Consider the following 18,149-nt stretch of genomic DNA (forward strand, 5'->3'; position numbering starts at 1 on the left):
AAGAGCTAAAAATGGCGCAAAATGCTCAGTTTAACTGGGATCGTTTAGTGAGAAGACTAAAGAGACTATAACTTTTATATAAAAATACTGATTTTAACTAAGGACTGACAGGAACAAAAAACCTATTTGGAAACGACTTTACAGTCTCTAAAAGAATCCTTATTCGAATATTCCGCAGTTGTGTGACTCAATTTTGAGCCATTAATTTTGTAATAACATTTCCTTGCGTAATTAGGCCACCCCAAAGAGGTCAAAGACGAGAGATAAAGCTACGGCAGACTTAAAAGTCGAGTGCGCTGAAGTACACTGAAGACAACGTTCTTTTGACATGGTTATGACACAGCCATAGTTTATTTGCCACCAGATTCGGGACCAGAAGGGCACTTAACCTGTTACATTATTCATAACTAGCGCCTTATCGCGTCACTTAACTTAATTTGGTCGAGGTACATTTTTTAAGTCAAAAGCAACTGTCCAACGACTGGAAGATGTTGTTCGCATTTGAGTGGAAAAACGTTCCCTTCTGTTGTCGTCAGCAGTTGTGATAATGGGCTTATGGATCCTTAGATTGCTTTTTCTATCTCTGTGGGGTAGGACCTGTATCTGCACCGACCTGCAAAATGTCACAAAATCAGCCTTCAAGAACTACACCGCCATAGCGACGAATTTCCTAAACAACTTTGAGATTAGGGCGACCAAGATTTCTTTGGGTGAGAGCGAAACTGCTTGGAAGTATGAAACGAACTTGACTGAGACTAACAGAGAGTTTTCGGTTTTCAACTCAACTTTTGCTAAAGCGTTTTTTCTCAAAGCGAGCGAGGATGCTTCGAGGATCAAAGATGTGGACCTACCGAACGACATGGGGCGACAAATAAGGATAATTCGCCGAAATGCTCTACCTAAATCTCCTAAGGACATGAAGCTTATAGAGGACCTTGTCTCAAACATGACAAAAATTTATAGTACCGGACAAGTTTGCAAGTCAAACAATCTCACAAATGAAACACACTGCTTGGATCTCGATCCAGATCTCTACGAGTTGATGGGTAAATCACGTGAGTACAACGAGCTTCTCTGGGCATGGAAAGGCTGGAGAGATGCTGTTGGCCCTCCAATTAGACCTCTGTACGAAAAACTTGTGGTTCTGTTAAATGATGGGGCAAGGAGACACGGATGGGGAGACTACGGTAATTTTCAAAGGAGTGAATATGAAATGGGAAATGACTTTCAGTCAGTGATCAAGAAGCTATGGAACGACATAAAGCCACTTTATCAAGAGCTTCACGCATACGTTAGACACAAATTACGCAAGAAATACCCCCAAGTTCCCGAAAATGGAACCATTCAGGCGCATCTTCTAGGAAATATGTGGGCCCAGGATTGGAGTTCAATAAGCGACCTTGTTAAGCCTTACCCCAAGGTTCCGTCACTTGACGTCACACCAAACCTTATAAAGCAGCAGTACACCCCCACAAAAATGTTCAAACTTGCCCAATCATTTTTCGTTTCACTAGGATTAGATCCCATGCCCAACTCATTTTGGAATAGATCTGTGTTTAACAAGCCAAAGAACAGGAAAGTGGTTTGTCATCCGTCAGCCTGGGATTTTGGCCGTGGAGATGTAAGGTACGCGGCTTTGAATGATTGAAAAGAAAAAGAGTTTATTATTGTCTGGTTAATTCACGGACTAGGCGATCTGACTGATCTTGTAACCGATTAAATGACTGAATGTGACTGACTGGCTGGCGGAATGGCTGGCTTGATTTATTAGGATGTTAGTATTCGTAAAATATTAACCTTTTACTAACCGAACCGCGAGCGCGAGGGCCGTACTGCCAGGAGCTACTACATTTTGACGTATGTGATGTATGTCACTGAGAACATACGTGAAGTGGTTCACATACGTCACATACGTATGTGACGTAATAAATGGCTGACCATGGGTCTGTTATGATCAGCTCTTGTGAAAACACCCAGTAAAGCCTCCCTGCGAGGTGCTTCTAAAAATAGAAAGATACGGGACAGGGTCTGGTTAATATGGAAGATGGAGACTCCGGGTAATGGGCTCCCGGTACTGCGGAATATTGGTCCGAGGCCAAAAAAAAACCACCGAGGGCCAATATTTCACAGAACGGTCCCGAACAAGTGAGATTAGTAAGTTACATGGCAACGTTTCTTTAAGCGATCGGACACTTCTCCGGATGGTGAAGGCTCGTAATCTTCGTCTTCCATCAGCGAACTTTGAACGGTAACCTTTTTCATGTAAAACTAAATTCCGCATGCTATAATTGAACCGTTGTGATGAAAATATTAAATTCCGCTTTTTTAAAACTTTTTTGTGTTTCGCTCAACTTGAATTTCCCGGGAGAGAGAAGAAAATACGGAAACAGGCCGTTTCCATGGTAATGGTCCGTACTATAAAACCCGACCAAAAACGAGCCAATCAGAGTGCTCCATTTAGCCTGAGAATTGCTTGCCATAACATAAAATATATTACTAATATCAGTTAGTAATATATGTATATATATAGAGAGAGAGCGGTTTTCAAATGAGTGTCGTAAAACCAAAACCATAGTAATTACTTTAACAATCAAAAAGGACGGAGACAATCCAGTAAACCAATCAAAACTCGAAGTAATTACACGTCGCCGACACAAAGCGCGGGAAAATGTGCTCACGCGAGCCGCGATTGGTTTTGGTTTCAATTCTGATTGGTTGAAATAAATGGCACGAGAACTTTTAACCTATCACTGAGTGAAGTGATGCAAAACCAAAGTAATTCGCTAATTACTTTCGACACTCAATTGAAAACCGCTATCTAGTAAATTACAACACATTGGTATTCAGAGAATTACATAAATTACTACAAACAATTTGTTCTAATAGAAAGACCACCTCTTTAGGCGTTATTCATTAGGCGCTCCGGTATGCATCATCTATGCGCAGGAATGGTTTTGCATTACTTCACTCAGTGATTGGTTCAAAGTTCTCGCACCACTTTGTCAACCAATCAGAAGTGAAACCAAAACCAATCGTGGCTCGAGCGTGCACATTTTCCTGCGCTTTTTGTCGGCTACGCGTAATTACTTTGAGTTTTGATTGGTTTACTAGATTGTCTCTGTCATTTTTGATTGGCCAAAGCAAGAGAAAATGAGGGGACAGAGAGGGAGGCTCCCGGTCCAGCCCTTGGGATATGTCATGTCCACGAAAGTTATTTTTAGACCAGCGGAAGTCTTCCGAGACGTCCGCATGCTGGCCTACCTCGGTCCGATGCTTGAAAGAAAATAAATATTCATCAGCCTTCCACGTGCGCCGTCATTTTCTCTTTTCACTAAGAACCTAAGAGCGAGGCAAGACTGCGTGCGGACGTCTCGGAAGACAGACTTCCCCTAGAACAAAGACTTCCGCTCGTCTAAAAATAACTTTCGTGGACATGACATATCCCGGCCAACGCCCTGAGCCTCCGTCTCTGTCCCCTCATTTTCTCTTGGCCAAAGTAATTACTTTGGTTTTGGCTTTACGACACTCGATTGAAACTCGTTCTAAACACACAGAAGTTCACAATGTTGATAGACTGCTTTTACACTCTCTTGACGCCGTTTATAGGATAAAGATGTGCACCGCTGTGAATCAAGAAAACCTTATTACCATTCATCATGAGATGGGGCACTGTGAATATTATCTGGCCTACAAGGACCTACCCTATGCTTATAGAAGTGGTGCCAATCCAGGTTTCCATGAAGCAATAGGAGATAGTATTGCACTATCCGTGGAAAATCCAAAACATCTTAAATCAGTGGGATTGTTGTACACGATTGAAGATAATCTAGGTAAGTCACACTAAATACGATCGCGACAAGTTTCTTTTGCGTTACGACTCGAGCAAGTAGCACGCTCGATTATTGACGTTGTATCGGACTTCGCGTATATACACGACGCCACTTGAATTTGAAATTAGAAAACAAGAATGGTGAATGCAACGCAGGCATGTCACACTATAAATCGCCACACGTTCACGTGGATGTCCGTTGAAGAAAGTTAGCACAAAGAATATACAGTGCAGTGCATATACATTGCAACAATTTAGAACGCGGCACTATCTTTCTGATGATTTGCAGAGTCAGACATCAATTTTTTAATGGAGCAAGCCCTACTTCGGGTGGCGAGCCTCCCCTTTACATATCTGGTTGACCAGTGGAGATGGAAAGTGTTCTCAGGAAGTATAACACCGACAAATTACAACTCAGAATGGTGGAGGATGCGCATGCGTTATCAAGGTGTCATGGCTCCCGTTCCTAGGACAGAGCAGGACTTTGATCCCGGGGCCAAGTTCCATGTGGGTGCAAATTATCCTTATATCAGGTAACGAAATTCAGCTCATTAATCAAGTCGAAGGGCTTATACTTAAGAGAAAAACTGTTTAAAGTGCAGCATTCGCGAGTCATCTTTAGGGACTATTTTGTCTTGATTGAGCGCCGGCTTGGTCAGTTTCAGAAGGGTCGTAATAAAAGTACGCAACGTAACGTTTAGTATGGCACTCATTAATTATGACATTTTCAATGCTTATTGGTTTTTATTCAATTTTTCCTGCAGTTATTTCGTCTCCTTGATCTTACAGTTCCAGTTTCACCGTGCACTTTGTAACATAGCTAAACACAGTGGCCCATTGTATAAGTGTTCTATCTATAAATCCAAAGAGGCTGGGCTGAAATTCAGGTAAACGTCATGGCACTTTTTGCAGGTTACCCAACATTGAGAGTCCTGGCAACAATTAAACTCTTCAAGTCCCTCATTGCATCTATATTCCATTTCTTTTTCTTTCCGTTACTACGTGTTTACAGATAGAGCTCTTTCTTGTATTTATTTTCCCACCAAATCAGACTGGCACGAGAGCCTAGCGGTTTCGCTGTAAGTCTTGTTTACAATTGACCCTTTGGTTTTGAGAATAGCTATAATACGGACCGGAACTGAAATTTTCGCGGGAACCGTACCTTAAAACCTGTTAAAATAGCTGAGGAAATAACGTGGCCTATACCCACTATGGGCGTTGTTCGCTTTCATGTGTGGATTTTCCTGATCCTACTGGCTGTAAAACTAACAGTTATCTTCATTTCATTCCACAAGGGAAATGCTAGCCGCAGGTCGAAGTCGACCATGGCCCCAGACCCTTTACCACCTGACAGGTGAACGGGCGATGACAGCTGGCGCCATGATGGAATACTTTGCACCTTTACAAGATTGGCTCATCAAATATCGAATCAAAGAGGGATATACAGTAGGCTGGAGTAAAAGAAAAGTGCAGAATTCAAATCCGGAGGCAATTGGTGCCAGGAAAACACTGTCATCTTCGACGTCTGTTTCAGAAAATGAAAAGATTGAACCGCCTGCCAATAAATCACAAGGGGTCAATTTGACTTCTAGTGGTAAAGAGGGCGCTTCAGGCGTCACATTCCCGGAAGTAAAGACTAATGACGACACAATTAGTTTAGGCAAACCAGATTTAAAAGCTGCTCTAGCAGCTATGGAACCTTCTCTCAAAGCTTCAGAAGAAACGTCAGTGAAAACCACCGACAATGCTCTCCTTGATCCAAAATCTGCGATTTTTGGAGCAAAGCCAATGTTTGTTCCTAACAAAATTAAGGACCAGTTAGACTTGGGTTAAGCATCTTCTCCCATAAAATGCCACAAGCTTCAGTTTTCTTTTTCAGTGGTAGAAAAGCGACATATCACTAGTGCCCCAGTGCTCAATTGTTTAACCTCATAATTAATTTTGCATTATGACAATGACAGCATGTACGGTTCTGTCAAACAAGAAAGCAATTGTATGATGTAACGCGTAATTGCTCAGGTGAGTTTAACCGATTGTCTTTTCTGAGGAAAATTACCGCCGCTTGCAAATTTTAATGATAGGCAGTCCTGATTACCCGGCGCGTAAGTGAAATTTCGTTTTCGTTTTCTTAATTAAATGTTACTACATCCTTTTTTCGTAAAACGGCAGTATCTGATAAATTGAAACCATCAAATATTCGCAATAGGTGGTAGTCGATAAAATACGATAACAAGGGAAACTACGCTAGCGCTCGCAAATTGAAGGCGAAGCAGTCACTTTGTGCGCTGGTCATGTATCGTTTTCTTTTCACATACGTTTATTGTAAATAGTTCGTTCTCAATTCAGCCCGTAAGAATGCAAAAAAAGGGTGATCAGCAACACCAGTTGTTTGTTTGTTTGTTTACTGCAATTGTAGCTCGTAAAATTCTCGTCCCCAGAGCGCTCCGTTTCTTTTGGTCACGTGGAGGGCTTTGGGGACGAGATTGAGTCCGCTTTTCTTTTGGTCAGCACCAAGAACTCGGACTCTGGCCACTTCAAATTCATGAGCAGTCGTAGTGAAGGTCCATTTTTGTAACCGTTGACCACCGCTGTTGTTTCAAATTTCTGAGCGTGCGTAGACGAGCCGGAAGTCCGTGATTTGTGAAGTGGCCAGAGCCGTCTTCTTGGTGCTGACCAAACGAAAAGCGGACTCTGGGCACGAGGAAGAGTTCACAATTATTGATTGCCGGGCGCATGTGTCCCGGATGTCGATCTTTAGTAAATCAGTTTTCCGGCTGCGGCTTCGAAAATGCAAGAGCAAACAATTGTTAGTCTTCCGTCATCATAAATCCTATTGCTACATCCTTGATTTAATAATGACAATGGAACGTGGAAACGTTGTCCGTGTTGGGCTAAATTTTTTTTAAAAGTTTTTAATTCTTAAAAGTGGTTTTTAGCTGAAGAGCGGTTTTCAATTGAGTGTCGAAAGTAATTAGCGCATTGCATTGGTTTTGCATTACTTCACTCGGTGATAGGTTCAAAGTTCTCGCGCCATTTTTACAACCAATCAGAAGTGAAACCAAAACCAATCGTTTCTTGCGCGTGCAAATTTTCCTGCGCTTTTTGTCGGCTACGTGTAATTGCTTCCAGTTTTGATTGGTTTACTGGATTGCCTCCGTCCTTTTTGATTAAAAAACCTTAAATAACAATGACCACAACCGGGTTTTCTGCGCCCGCGAGACTTAGCACCCCCAGCAAATCATTGTTTTAACGAAAACCGCTGGTCTGCAACCTGGTTCTGGTCATTGCTGTCTCAAGGTCTTCCTTTTTGATTGGCCAAAGTTATTACTTTGGTCTTGGTTTTACGACACTTGATTGAAACTCGCTCTATCAGGAGCTTTTTTATGGGCGCCTGATCGGATACACTGACAAAATAGCGCAAAAAGATCGGTCTCATTATTTTAAACCATTAAAACCTGGGATTAACAAATTGCATACAAACTATAATTGTTTTGACGTATTAGGATTATTCCCTTTTCAATTTGTAATAATTTTCGCTACATCACTAAATGTATATTTTTCATCAAAGAATCGTCTCATTGGCTAACACGTATTGACCTATAAAACTATACCCTGCTGTGGAAGCGTCCCCAAGTCAGGATTTTTTTCTTAAAGTTACTAGCCTTGTATAGTTTATGTTCAGGCATCCTATATTTTCTTGAGCTCTAAAATCAATTCTTTTAAACCATAATATGCTTAGACTTTAAAAATACAAGTATACCCTCCTTCCTATGGTGAATCAGTTTGAGTACCTTGGTAAAGATATGGTGGCAACCATGTAGGTGTACCCAACTGAACCTCCAGGAACTTCACTATATTCTTATGCAAATAATTCCTTTTGTTTCAAGTAGAAAAATTGGTCGATGACCACGTGGGTCAGCCTGGGAATAACTGACTCCCTCCTATTACTGTGATAGAAAAGAACTGAGAGCGAGTCGTTAAACAATACAACTACGAGACTTTCCTCTTTTCAAATTGCATAACTTATTACTGCAAGACAGAGAACAGAAAGGACTCAAGTTTAAGACTTGAGGAGACGTGACCTAATAAACGGTTGCCATACGCTGGCTACACGATCATTGATTCGCTGAGAAATGGGTTACAACTTTTCAATTAAAGTCTGTGAAGATAGGTTACTGTATGGATCGTTCTAGATCGGCCGGTCCCCCGTCACATTGCGTTAATCAGTTCCAATTTACATGTGTTTGAGAGACACAACAGAATGTCGCACGCAACGAAAAGTACTGTAGATCTCAGAACCTATGTGATTTACACTTACAGATATGTCCCGCTAGCATACTGACGAGCTACTTCAGATGGATGGTTGCGCCCATAGTTATCTCCGTTTAGATGACCATATGGGTCCGAATAAGCATGTCTATAAGTTGCATCGTTCTCTCTGTTATACTTTGTTTGTACGAATCCTCTTTCGTCTGGCTCATCGCTGTACCATTGCTCTTTACTCGTGTTGCCGTTTCTGCCGTATACGTACTCGAAGTCGCCTTCTAAAAGTTCTCTTGTGTCGTTGGTGTACGGTAAATTCTCCGAAGGATATTGTTCAATTTTGGGCGGTTTTGGTATCCCCTCGTATCCATAAGGATCCGGGTAAGGCAGTACTCCCCCGTTTATTTCGTCCATGTAATCATCTGCTTTTTCCTCGTAGACCTCCTGGTAACCAATCAGATTCCCGTCGTCATTGTAAACCCCTATAATTTTTCTAGTGTAGGTACTTTCGGGTTTTCTAGGGGGTTTCTCGTACGGGTCTGGGTATCTGTCATATTCATCAGCAAATTCCTTGTCAGGGGCACTTTCATTGGTATAAGCATCTTCGGTGGGTGGAATGGGAGGTTCTTCAGTTCCCTCCAACTGGTAAGATGGCGGTTTGGGCCAGTCTTCACGCTGTTCGTCATAGAACTCCTTGGGATAATCTTCCTTCCCAACGAATAGCTCATCCTCAGGGTACCCTTTGGTCACATTATCTACCCCATTTTCAGGTGGATCTTGATGATGTGCGTGCGCATGCAAAAGACCATCCAGCCTAAACAGCTCCTCCCGACTAATCGCTCTAAATCGTCTTTGAGGCAAACGTTCGTTGTCCGCTTCGTCCTCAATTTGGTCGGAAGCTCTGCTTGGCACTGGTTGGAAGGCACCTGCATTCAGCTTCACATCAGAGCCCTTAAGAAAAGGAAAGCGCTCTGCGTCGATACTTTTTGGCCTCTGAGGCTCGGGTAGAGCTTGAGCACTGATAAGGATCCGCTCAGGATTGGGTGCTGAGGGTGAATAAGTAGGAGGTGGCGGAGCACTGTATACCTCTTGTGCTGTGAAAACTACCGGCGGTATATCTCTCTCATCTTCACTATCTTGAGACCAACTTACTTCATCATTGTCTTCTGGTTCAGATGCCGTCACCTCGGATGGATGACTCACCACCGGACTCCCACGCGCGCTGTAGTCCACAGTTAGCGACACCGGCTCACCAATGACGACAGTTCCTGGTAACTGGCTGACGGGAATTTCAAGCTCTGAGACACTGCGGCCATGACCCGGAGTAACAACCCGAGGTAAGCTTCGAACACGCTCTTGCACGAAAACACCGAGCTCTACTTCTGGTTTCCCTTCGACGTCTATTGTAAGAGAAGTGGTCTCTGCCTTAGCTAGTACAACGGGACGACCAGCCTGCAGTTCAGCAAGATGCACACAACTTTCTTCGTAGCGTCGATAAAGAGATTGTATCTCTTTGGACAACTCAACAACGCGAACGCCGAGTTTCTCATTTTTCTTTTCACATTCTTCCAGTTGAGCAGTTTTTCCGTCTAGCTGCTCTTTAACTTCTTTCACGTTAGTTTCCAATAGATGGATCTGATTATGAAGTACGGACTCGTCCTTCTCTGAGGCAGGAATCCTACTTTGTAGAAGTTGTATCTCCCTAATGGTAAAGCAAAAAATAATATTTATAATTGATCCCACCAAACACTGCAATCGAAAACACAGCCTTGCCTAACTCCGAATATACCGATTGTCATTCTGCGATTAACCAGACATGTGAATAATACACTGGACACGTTCATTGAAGATAAAGGTTTCACGTCACGTGATGGGCTCTAGGCCAAATGCTTCCAATGATAAGCTGTGTTACATGGCTTAATTGTTATTTTTTTCAAGAACGGTCACATCAAAGAGTGAGTTTTCATTAGCTTTGTAGTGTCAAGATCATGTACATGTACGATGATAAATACAAACCTCTCCAGCATAAGTATCTCGTTGTCTTTGTCCACGTTGTCGTCCATGCTTGCAATGATCTTGTTCTTGTCACTCAGTTCTTTTCCCAGTCTGCTTATTGTCTCCTCTCTAGTTAGTAGCTCCTTCTTGATCCATTTGGCTTGTTCTTCAGCTTGCTGTTTTTGTTTAGAAGCTTTTTGCAGCTCTATCTCCAGATGTGTGATTCTCGTGTGAGACTTGTGGAAGTCTTTACTCAAGCCCTCCTTTTCCATATTGGCCTGGCTTAGTTTTATTTCTACCTCGGCGAGCTTTTCTGAATCTTTTCTTAGTTCGCTCTGCAGATTATTCTTTTCCTTCTGAAGGGAATTCTTCTCGCCTTCCACCTCATCGAGCTTGAGCTTTAGGGATTCGAACTTTTCTTGCCAGCCATCATCTGCCTTTTGGTGAGTCAAAGATTCCTTCATTTTCTCAAGTTCTTGAAGATAGCGCTCACACGCCTCTTCTTTATTCTTCAATGCCACCTTTACTGTCGCCATCTCCTTTTCAAGATCTTCCAGTTCTCCAACGTAACGCCTACATTCTTCCTCCTTTTCCTTTAAAGTGTCCTTCGTTTTCCTAAGTTCCTTGTCGACATCTGCGGTATCTTTGGTAAGCTTGAGCTCAGAAACCTGACGGCGTAAGGTCCCAAGCTCTGTGCGTGCATCGCTGAGCTCGCGTCGGGCCTTGCTGTACTTAGATTTCGTGTCTTCATGTTCGTCTTCTATTTTCTCCACGCTTCGTTCTAAGCGTTTTTTGTCGCCCTGTAGCGAATTTATGTCTCGTTGTAGGATGTCATGTTTCTTCCTCCAGTTTTCTTCATCCTCTTGTCGCCTTAGTTTCTTTTTCAACTCAGATATCTCCTCCTCAAGCCGTCCTATCTTCTCTTTGAGATCTTTGATTTCCTTGTCCAGTTTCCCTTTCTCGCTGGAGTGCAACTCCTCTTCTTCCTTCAGTTCTTCGCTGAGAAACTTCACCTCATCTTCCATTTTATTCTTAGCTTTCATAATGTCGTCGTTCTCATCACATACTTCAGCGTACATTTGTTTCCCTTTTTCTAACATTTTATTAAGGTCTTCCAGTTGATCTTGAAGCTTCGCTCGCTCTTTGGCAACTTCTTCCTTTTCGTCCTCCAGTTTCTCCTTGTCCTCCACTGTCTTGCCGTATTCCGCCTTAAGCTCATGGTATTTCTCTTTGTAGTCTTCTTTAGCAGCAGCGTGAGATTTCAGGTCGTGGAGTTCTTGCCGAGCTTTCTCCAGTTCTCTCTCGACATACTCTTGGTCTCGTAGCCTTTTCTGTTCCAGGTCACGGATGTTCTTTTTGTCTTGTGCTTCATCTTTTCTTAATCTGTTAATGATCGTTTCTTTCTCTAAAAGCTCTTGACTCATAACTTCACATTTTTCAGTCAAATTATCGATCGTCTTGGAAAGTTCATCTGCGGTTTTCTTAGCTTTATCTTCAGATTCTTCGAGACATTCTTCCAGTTTTTGTTTCTCCGCTTTAGTTTTCTCTAAAAGCTCCTCTAATTCTTGTATCTGTGACTTGGCGAAGTCATCACTGGACCAAGATGTTGTTGTTTCCTCTGGAGGAACAAGGTTGGGCGTTTCACTAACAGCTACAACGCGCTCCTCGTTAACATCATCGTAGTCGCTCAAATCGCTCTCAATCCGGGCCAGCGGAGCCGAACTCTGAACCTCAAAACGCTCGACCACAACTATTTCCGGGTCCATTCCTTTAGGGCTCCTCCGCTCTTTCTCTTGGACAAATTCAGCGAGCTCACTTTGCAAAGAAATCACATCGTCTCTTAACTGTTCCACTTCTTGATTAAGCTCCTCGTTATCTTGCTTCAACCGCTTCAGTTCGTCATCTTTGTCTCCATCAGTCTCGTCTCCAGATGACTCTTCGGCAAATCGCGCCAATTCCCGGTCATGCGCATCTTGAAGTTGTCTTTGAAGCGAAGCAACATCGTCTTTTAAGCCTCTGAGTTCATCATTTTCCGTCCTCAGTGTGGCAAGTTTTTTCTCCTTATCAGAAACCTCCTTCCTAAAAAGCTCCGCACGCACATGAGACTCGTTTAATTGCTTGGTCCACTGTTTCATGTCCATCTCGGCTTTGTTCTTGCTGTCCACGAATTGCAGATTTAACAGCTCTTTTTCTTTGCAGACATCTCTTAGATTCATCTCCAGCTGCGAAATCTTTTTGTTTTGTATTTCAAGCCGCTGGGTTCCTTCATAAATCAAATCTTCTCTTCTTTCTTTCTCGTCTGCCAGCTTGCTTTCCAACTCCGCCAATAGACCGCGCAAAACGGATATTTCCTTCTCCAGCTCGATGTTTTTGCTGCGACTGCTATCGCAGTTGTTTTCCGTTTCAGCAATCTGAGAATGGTATTCAAGAATCTGCTGCTTCATTTCCTCGATGATTTCATCATCAGCTGAAAGTTTTTGCTGAAAGTCCTTCAGCCTCTTCTCAAGATCATCGACTTCGTCGCGTAGCTCTTCTTTCTCTTTCTGCAGCTGGTTTTTTTCCGACTCGATCGCATCGAACCTAAGTTTCAAAGACTCCAGCTCCTGCACCAGATCACTACCTCCTCGAGTTCCATCTGTGCCACAATATTTGCTTTTTTTCTTGTCATCATGTGGACCCACTATGTCACGCAAATCTTTGGAATTCTTGCTTTTCAGTTCATCAAGCTCCCTTTCCAATTCTTCGTTTTCTTTCGTTGCTGCATCAAGTTGATCCTTAAGATGTTCATTTATAGTTCTTTTTATTTCGTCAGATTTCTCTCTTTCCTGTTTATTCTTGCGGATCACGGCCTGAAGCTTTTCGATAGTAATTTTCAATTCCCTGTTTTCTTCAATAACAGTCTTGAAAGTTATCTCATGTTCTGAAAATGACCGGTGATAGGAAAATGCTGCATTCTTTAGCACGCCGATTTTCTCTTCCGTATTTTCGCAAGCATTCTCCAGGTTCCGCAGCCTTTCCCTCGTGTTCTTCAGCTCAGCTTCAAGCTCGCCCAGTCTTTCCTGCGCTTCGAAAAAGCGTTCCCTGAAATCTTCGTTCGCCGAATACTCCTCGACCTTAACTTTTACTGTTTCTTCCGAAGTAGATGACTCAGACGTCGTTGAAACATTATCCGTTACATCTTTTTTCACTTCAATGTCGTAAAATTCATCTTCACCGTCGCTTGATAGAGAATCATCGCTGCGATCGTCTTTTGATGCTTCACTGCTTACATCCGACATGTTGAAAATGATGAAGATTGATTGCGCGTTAGCCGGACAAATGGTCACTGTCAAAAACAGACAACACACAAAAGATCGTGAATTGTTTTATGATAAATAGCTTGCATTCCACGGTTATGTACGTACACGGGCGACAACTGATTCAGCTGACAGGCACTAGTGAAGAAAGCTTATGGCACCGACGATGACCTATTTCACGGAACCGTTCGAGGGATTGATCGACCGTTCGATGTTTTGATCGATTTGTGGAAGGTACGCAAACGATTAATTGCTTAGAACGCAAGAGGATGTAATAAAATTCATGCACATTACGAGAACCAGTTACAAACGCACGATTCTCTTGTATACGGTTAACTTCGGTAATTCTCTTAACGTCAGTTCATTTAAAAGAAGAACACGAGCAATGTGGCAATAATCCAGACAACTGGCTTACGCTATGCTAATTATTATCGCTTTCAGTAAAAGAAGAACTGTAAATGACAACAAGCGAATAAATCTTCAGTAAAATGTAACCTTAATTGGGCTTGTTAGCGTACCTGCTTAGAGTACGTGCGGTGATCGATCATATTTTCTTCTGCGTTTCTCGTGTGAGCAAGCAATATCAGATAAACGATGTTTCAGTCTTCGACACGGCTTTCTGCGACGCTATTGTAGCAATCTACTTGGGTTGGTCTCCTGAGAAAAGCAAGATTGACCGCCTTACAACAATCACGCAGCCAATCTACGAATATTGTTTATAAGGAATTTGCATACATAAAGAAACTATGAGTCACGCTCCAAAAAATATAATGCGTTTAATTGAAAACGAGTCACACATGAAAACGCTTAAGTATTTCACACGCTGCGTGATTGAATGTCTGTCGGCGGTTCTTATGAGTTGGCAGTTCTGTATTAGACAGATTGTTAAATCCGTATTATTTTCCTCTTTATTAAATGGTTACATAGAATAAAGATTATATCGTTACAGTCTAATCCTAAGACAGAATATAACAAACAACTGAGCAATGTTGACTGGATCAGTCTCTTTTCTTTTAACGCATGCGTGACAATTCTTGATTGTGTTCACTTTATTTACAACACCAGTTTATCATGTGTATCTACTTACAAGAATTCAGTCACACATTTGACTTTTTTACGAGTAGTAATGCTTAATTCCATATACCTTTGTAAATCCAGCCGTAGAAATATAAATACACTGGAAAACTATCCACTGATGGCTTTGAACACAAAGTTAATGCCAAACCATGAATACTCTGAAATGCAAAAAGTTTACAGGGGCATAAACTGGATTATTGGCAAACTAACAAAGTCACGAACAAGTGGCCAAAACCACAAACTATGCGAAGTATTAGCTCAAGAAAGAACCTGCCATTGCAAAAGCAAACAATAAATGATATGCTATTTAAATTTGAGTTCATTGAGGTTGCTCTCAATCTTCAAGTTACTACATGTATTCTGTCAGGCCTAATTTCCTCTGAAGTTTCCAAACAAAATACAAATAAGTTTGTAATGATTAAGGGTGTGTTACGCCCGAGACATTTGTAGGCATGTCGTAAATAGTGATTATTTTTAACACCGTTAGCGTGACAAATATAATATTCTCGATATTGGTATTGAGTTCGGTAGTTACTCGATTTTGTTTTCTCAACGCAACAATCTGCTTTACCTTTGGGGAAGAAATAGGTGCTTTCAGGGAGGACCAATCTCGGGTGTATATGAATTCGTCCCATAATAGCTACTTTTGTGCTGGAGGGAAGACCAGAACATTTGGTCATTACTTTTGAACAACAACAGCTGAACAATACCGCTTGATGACGTGATCACCTGAATTAAGGTTTGAAAATGTAGGATCCCGGTTTTCTTTTCATTCGGAGTTCAAACCTGAGGTCCTCTACAACAACTAATTTTCTGAAATTATTATTTTTGAATGAACAAGGTAGACCAAAAAGATATCCCACCGATTACTATATTTACGTCCAGACCTGAAATTACATGTAACTGATAGGCTCATCAATCTTCCCTGGATTCCCACATAGTTCAATGCGGCTCTTTAATTATTATTTAAACGCATCGACGCGAGTCCAAAATTAACTGTTTCCCGCCGGGCCCTAGGGGCTTTTAGTTTTATTCCCGCGGAGGAACTGAACCGAGTAATAATGAGACAGCCAACGTGGCAGTAAGTTCTGCTTTGCAACTGCAACATCGTTCGATATCGCCAGCTTTTTGTTAAACTGTCTTTTTGTTGTTTTAACAGGTCGAGGAATGCAATTCTTAGTCAAATCTGAGTGTTTCGATGGAAGCATCATGACGAAGAAGAGTTACCGACTAGCGATGAAAATGCCTGTTGTGTCGTGTCTTTTTCGGTCGTCTTTGTTCAATACTGATTGTCGTAGTGTTTTAAATGTTATTTCAACGTAACAGTGATCATGTCCGTTGTGTCAATGTTAGTGTGCGTGTGTTGAGTTTCTTGTGAAGCCTTTTTGTCTTGTGAATCTTCAGAGCAATGATTAAACGCGAGATATGAGTTGCACAAACCATGATTGCGTTACACTTGATTTCTGAGCTCTTTGACTGTCAACTGAGGCTGATAGCTTTGTCTCCATGTCTACTGTGTTGTATCAGGGGGTGTACGATCTAGTAAATCCGAGTTCATGTCAACCTAGAGGTACTCCACGTGGAACTCTTCCCGAATTCCCTGCTAGCAGAGGTGACTTTTCTTTTGCGTTCACTGGACTGACGTGTAACTATCAATCAATCAATCAAAGACTTTATTTAACTTCGAATTTGTTGATAGCAAAATTGCCAATATCTCCGAAGAAAATAAATCTATAACATAATTAAAGCAATCAATAGGTGAAATAAATAGATAAATAATTAAAAATAAATATTAAATATTATGGAGATAAACTAAGAATAAAGCCAGGATTCGAGACCTAACCTAACCCTAACTAGACACTAGACTAGAACCAACCTAAAAGACCTAACCTAACCAAGAGATTCTAGAATAAATAGCGGATAAAGGTCATCTTAGCTCGAATCCTGGCTGGAATCCTGGCTCAGATCCTAGCTCGGATCCTAGCTTGACGTTTAGGTATCCTCAATATTATGCACAGGTAATTTAAGAATTTAATATTGGTAACAAAAAGAAGAGCATTCATTTTCCAGATGGACAGTTTGTAGTGCATTTTTGAAGGCAGCAAGAGAAGTGGACACAGACATTATCCAGCAATAAGTTCCATAGTTTGCTGGCATGATATCGAAATGAATGAAGACCATAATTTGTTGTATTTACATGTGGAATAACTAGTCTGTGTTTGCCTCGTAAACTGATGCTGGTTTGGCGCTCGGTAAAAAGATCAGAGATATAACTAGGTGCAGCATTATTTAATGCTAAAAAAACTAATATGAGCGTATCATTTATTCGGCGTGCTCTCAGACTAGGCTGATTAATTTCTTGGAATAATTTTTCATACAAATTATTAAAATCATTAAAAACGAAACGAAGAATAGATTCATTAAATTTCTCAATTATATCAGCATTTCGCTTGCCACAGTGGAACCAGACTGGAACAGTAGGTTAAATGTGGGAGAAAGTAAGCCAGATACAGCCTCTTCTTAGCATGAGTAGGGATGAAATGTTTAGAACGTTTCAGAACTTGCAACTTGCATGTACGCGTACACGTCAGCCAAGCGAACGCAAAAGAAAAGACATCTCTGCTAGCAGGGAACTTTCTGACATGTTGAAATCAGAAAAAATAGATACTCGTGTGCATATGTGGCATTGTGATAAAAATTTTCTTTTAAGTTCTCTGAATGACATCACCAGATCACCTGGTTTTGGTGCATAGTGTAAGTTGCACTTGAACAGAACAGAAGAACAAGAAGACAAGAAACTAACTATTTAGGTGTCCCAAACTTCCGCACAATTGTTTTATTTTAGTTATCTGTGATAACGTTGTTTTTAGATCTTGTAATTTCCTTAATATCAATTTTCTGCAAATAATTAATTATTGGACGAGGTTGAGCAAAATATCATGATTTATCAGTGGCGAGGGGATCAATTATTTCCTGAAGCCGAAGGCTGAGGCAAATAATAATAATATTGATCTGCGACACACTGAAAAATCACGATATTTTGCAATAACTGAGTTCAATAATTATTTTATCTTTCGATGACTGAGTTAACTTTATTTTTCACAATTCCCAACAATTAAATCTCTTTGTGAAAGCTCAGGAAAGCGAACTGCCATTTTCACAGAAGAGCGTGGTTTCAATTACGCATGAGCAGAATATTATTTTCGGCAAAACACTTATTTGTAGACAGTTATTTGCAGGTCACGTGGTGGGCTCTCAGCCAAAGAAAATGGGAGGAAAAATCCAACAAATGATAATGATAATTGTGTGAGTTAAAATAAAAACTGACTTGACTTGACATGAATCAGTAAGACAGAACCACTTCTGCCTTCAGTCCCTGTATTCAAAACAATAGCTTCTTCTTGAATTTAGATGGCACAAAAAGAATGCTGGAGTACAGATTTCTTTACTTTAGTGACTGATTTTTATGTGATAAAACTAATGCAAAAGTCCTTAAGAAGATCTGATACAATTAACGATTAAATGTAATTAAAGGTGACATTCTTTTATTTCTTTGATGATTTTCCCAAGGCAGGTGATAAAAACAAGAGGACACTATGTTTCATAGAATGGTAATATCAAGTTTTTACTGAGATTAATATAAAGAAAACCAACATGTTCCCTCTATTGAATTCTTTAGTTTCCCCAGA

At 41.2% G+C, this 18,149-nt stretch overlaps 2 protein-coding genes across 3 annotated transcripts in view; one reads left to right on the forward strand and one right to left on the reverse strand.

Annotated features, from left to right (window-relative positions):
- The window catches only part of LOC138028457 (angiotensin-converting enzyme-like), a 7,394-nt gene extending 1,187 nt beyond the window's left edge, over nt 1–6,207 (forward strand). The window contains exons 1-5 of the mRNA XM_068876001.1: nt 1–1,626; nt 3,607–3,830; nt 4,119–4,362; nt 4,594–4,716; nt 5,125–6,207. The exon at nt 1–1,626 is cut by the window's left edge and continues 1,187 nt beyond it. Coding sequence (XP_068732102.1) covers nt 548–1,626; nt 3,607–3,830; nt 4,119–4,362; nt 4,594–4,716; nt 5,125–5,662 — 2,208 coding nt within the window. The 5' untranslated portion in view covers nt 1–547 and the 3' untranslated portion in view covers nt 5,663–6,207. The remainder of the gene's footprint in view (nt 1,627–3,606; nt 3,831–4,118; nt 4,363–4,593; nt 4,717–5,124) is intronic.
- A 1,050-nt stretch (nt 6,208–7,257) lies between these two features.
- Nucleotides 7,258–14,557, reverse strand: LOC138028452 (early endosome antigen 1-like). 2 transcript variants are annotated; one of them, XM_068875994.1, is made up of 3 exons: nt 13,902–14,557; nt 10,109–13,412; nt 7,258–9,794 (listed from the first exon to the last, which is right to left on the reverse strand). In XM_068875994.1, the coding sequence occupies exons 2-3, from the start codon at nt 13,363–13,365 to the stop codon at nt 8,144–8,146; spliced, it is 4,908 nt and encodes a 1,635-aa protein (XP_068732095.1). In that variant the 5' UTR covers nt 13,366–13,412; nt 13,902–14,557; the 3' UTR covers nt 7,258–8,143. The 2 variants fall into 2 exon arrangements, with proteins under 2 accessions (XP_068732095.1, XP_068732096.1); XM_068875995.1 differs by lacking the exon at nt 13,902–14,557 and having other exon boundaries at nt 10,109–13,607.
- Between the last annotated feature and the right edge of the window lie 3,592 nt (nt 14,558–18,149).

The sequence above is a fragment of the Montipora capricornis genome, chromosome 13 (assembly GCF_036669925.1).
Source record: "Montipora capricornis isolate CH-2021 chromosome 13, ASM3666992v2, whole genome shotgun sequence".
NCBI lineage: Eukaryota > Metazoa > Cnidaria > Anthozoa > Scleractinia > Acroporidae > Montipora > Montipora capricornis.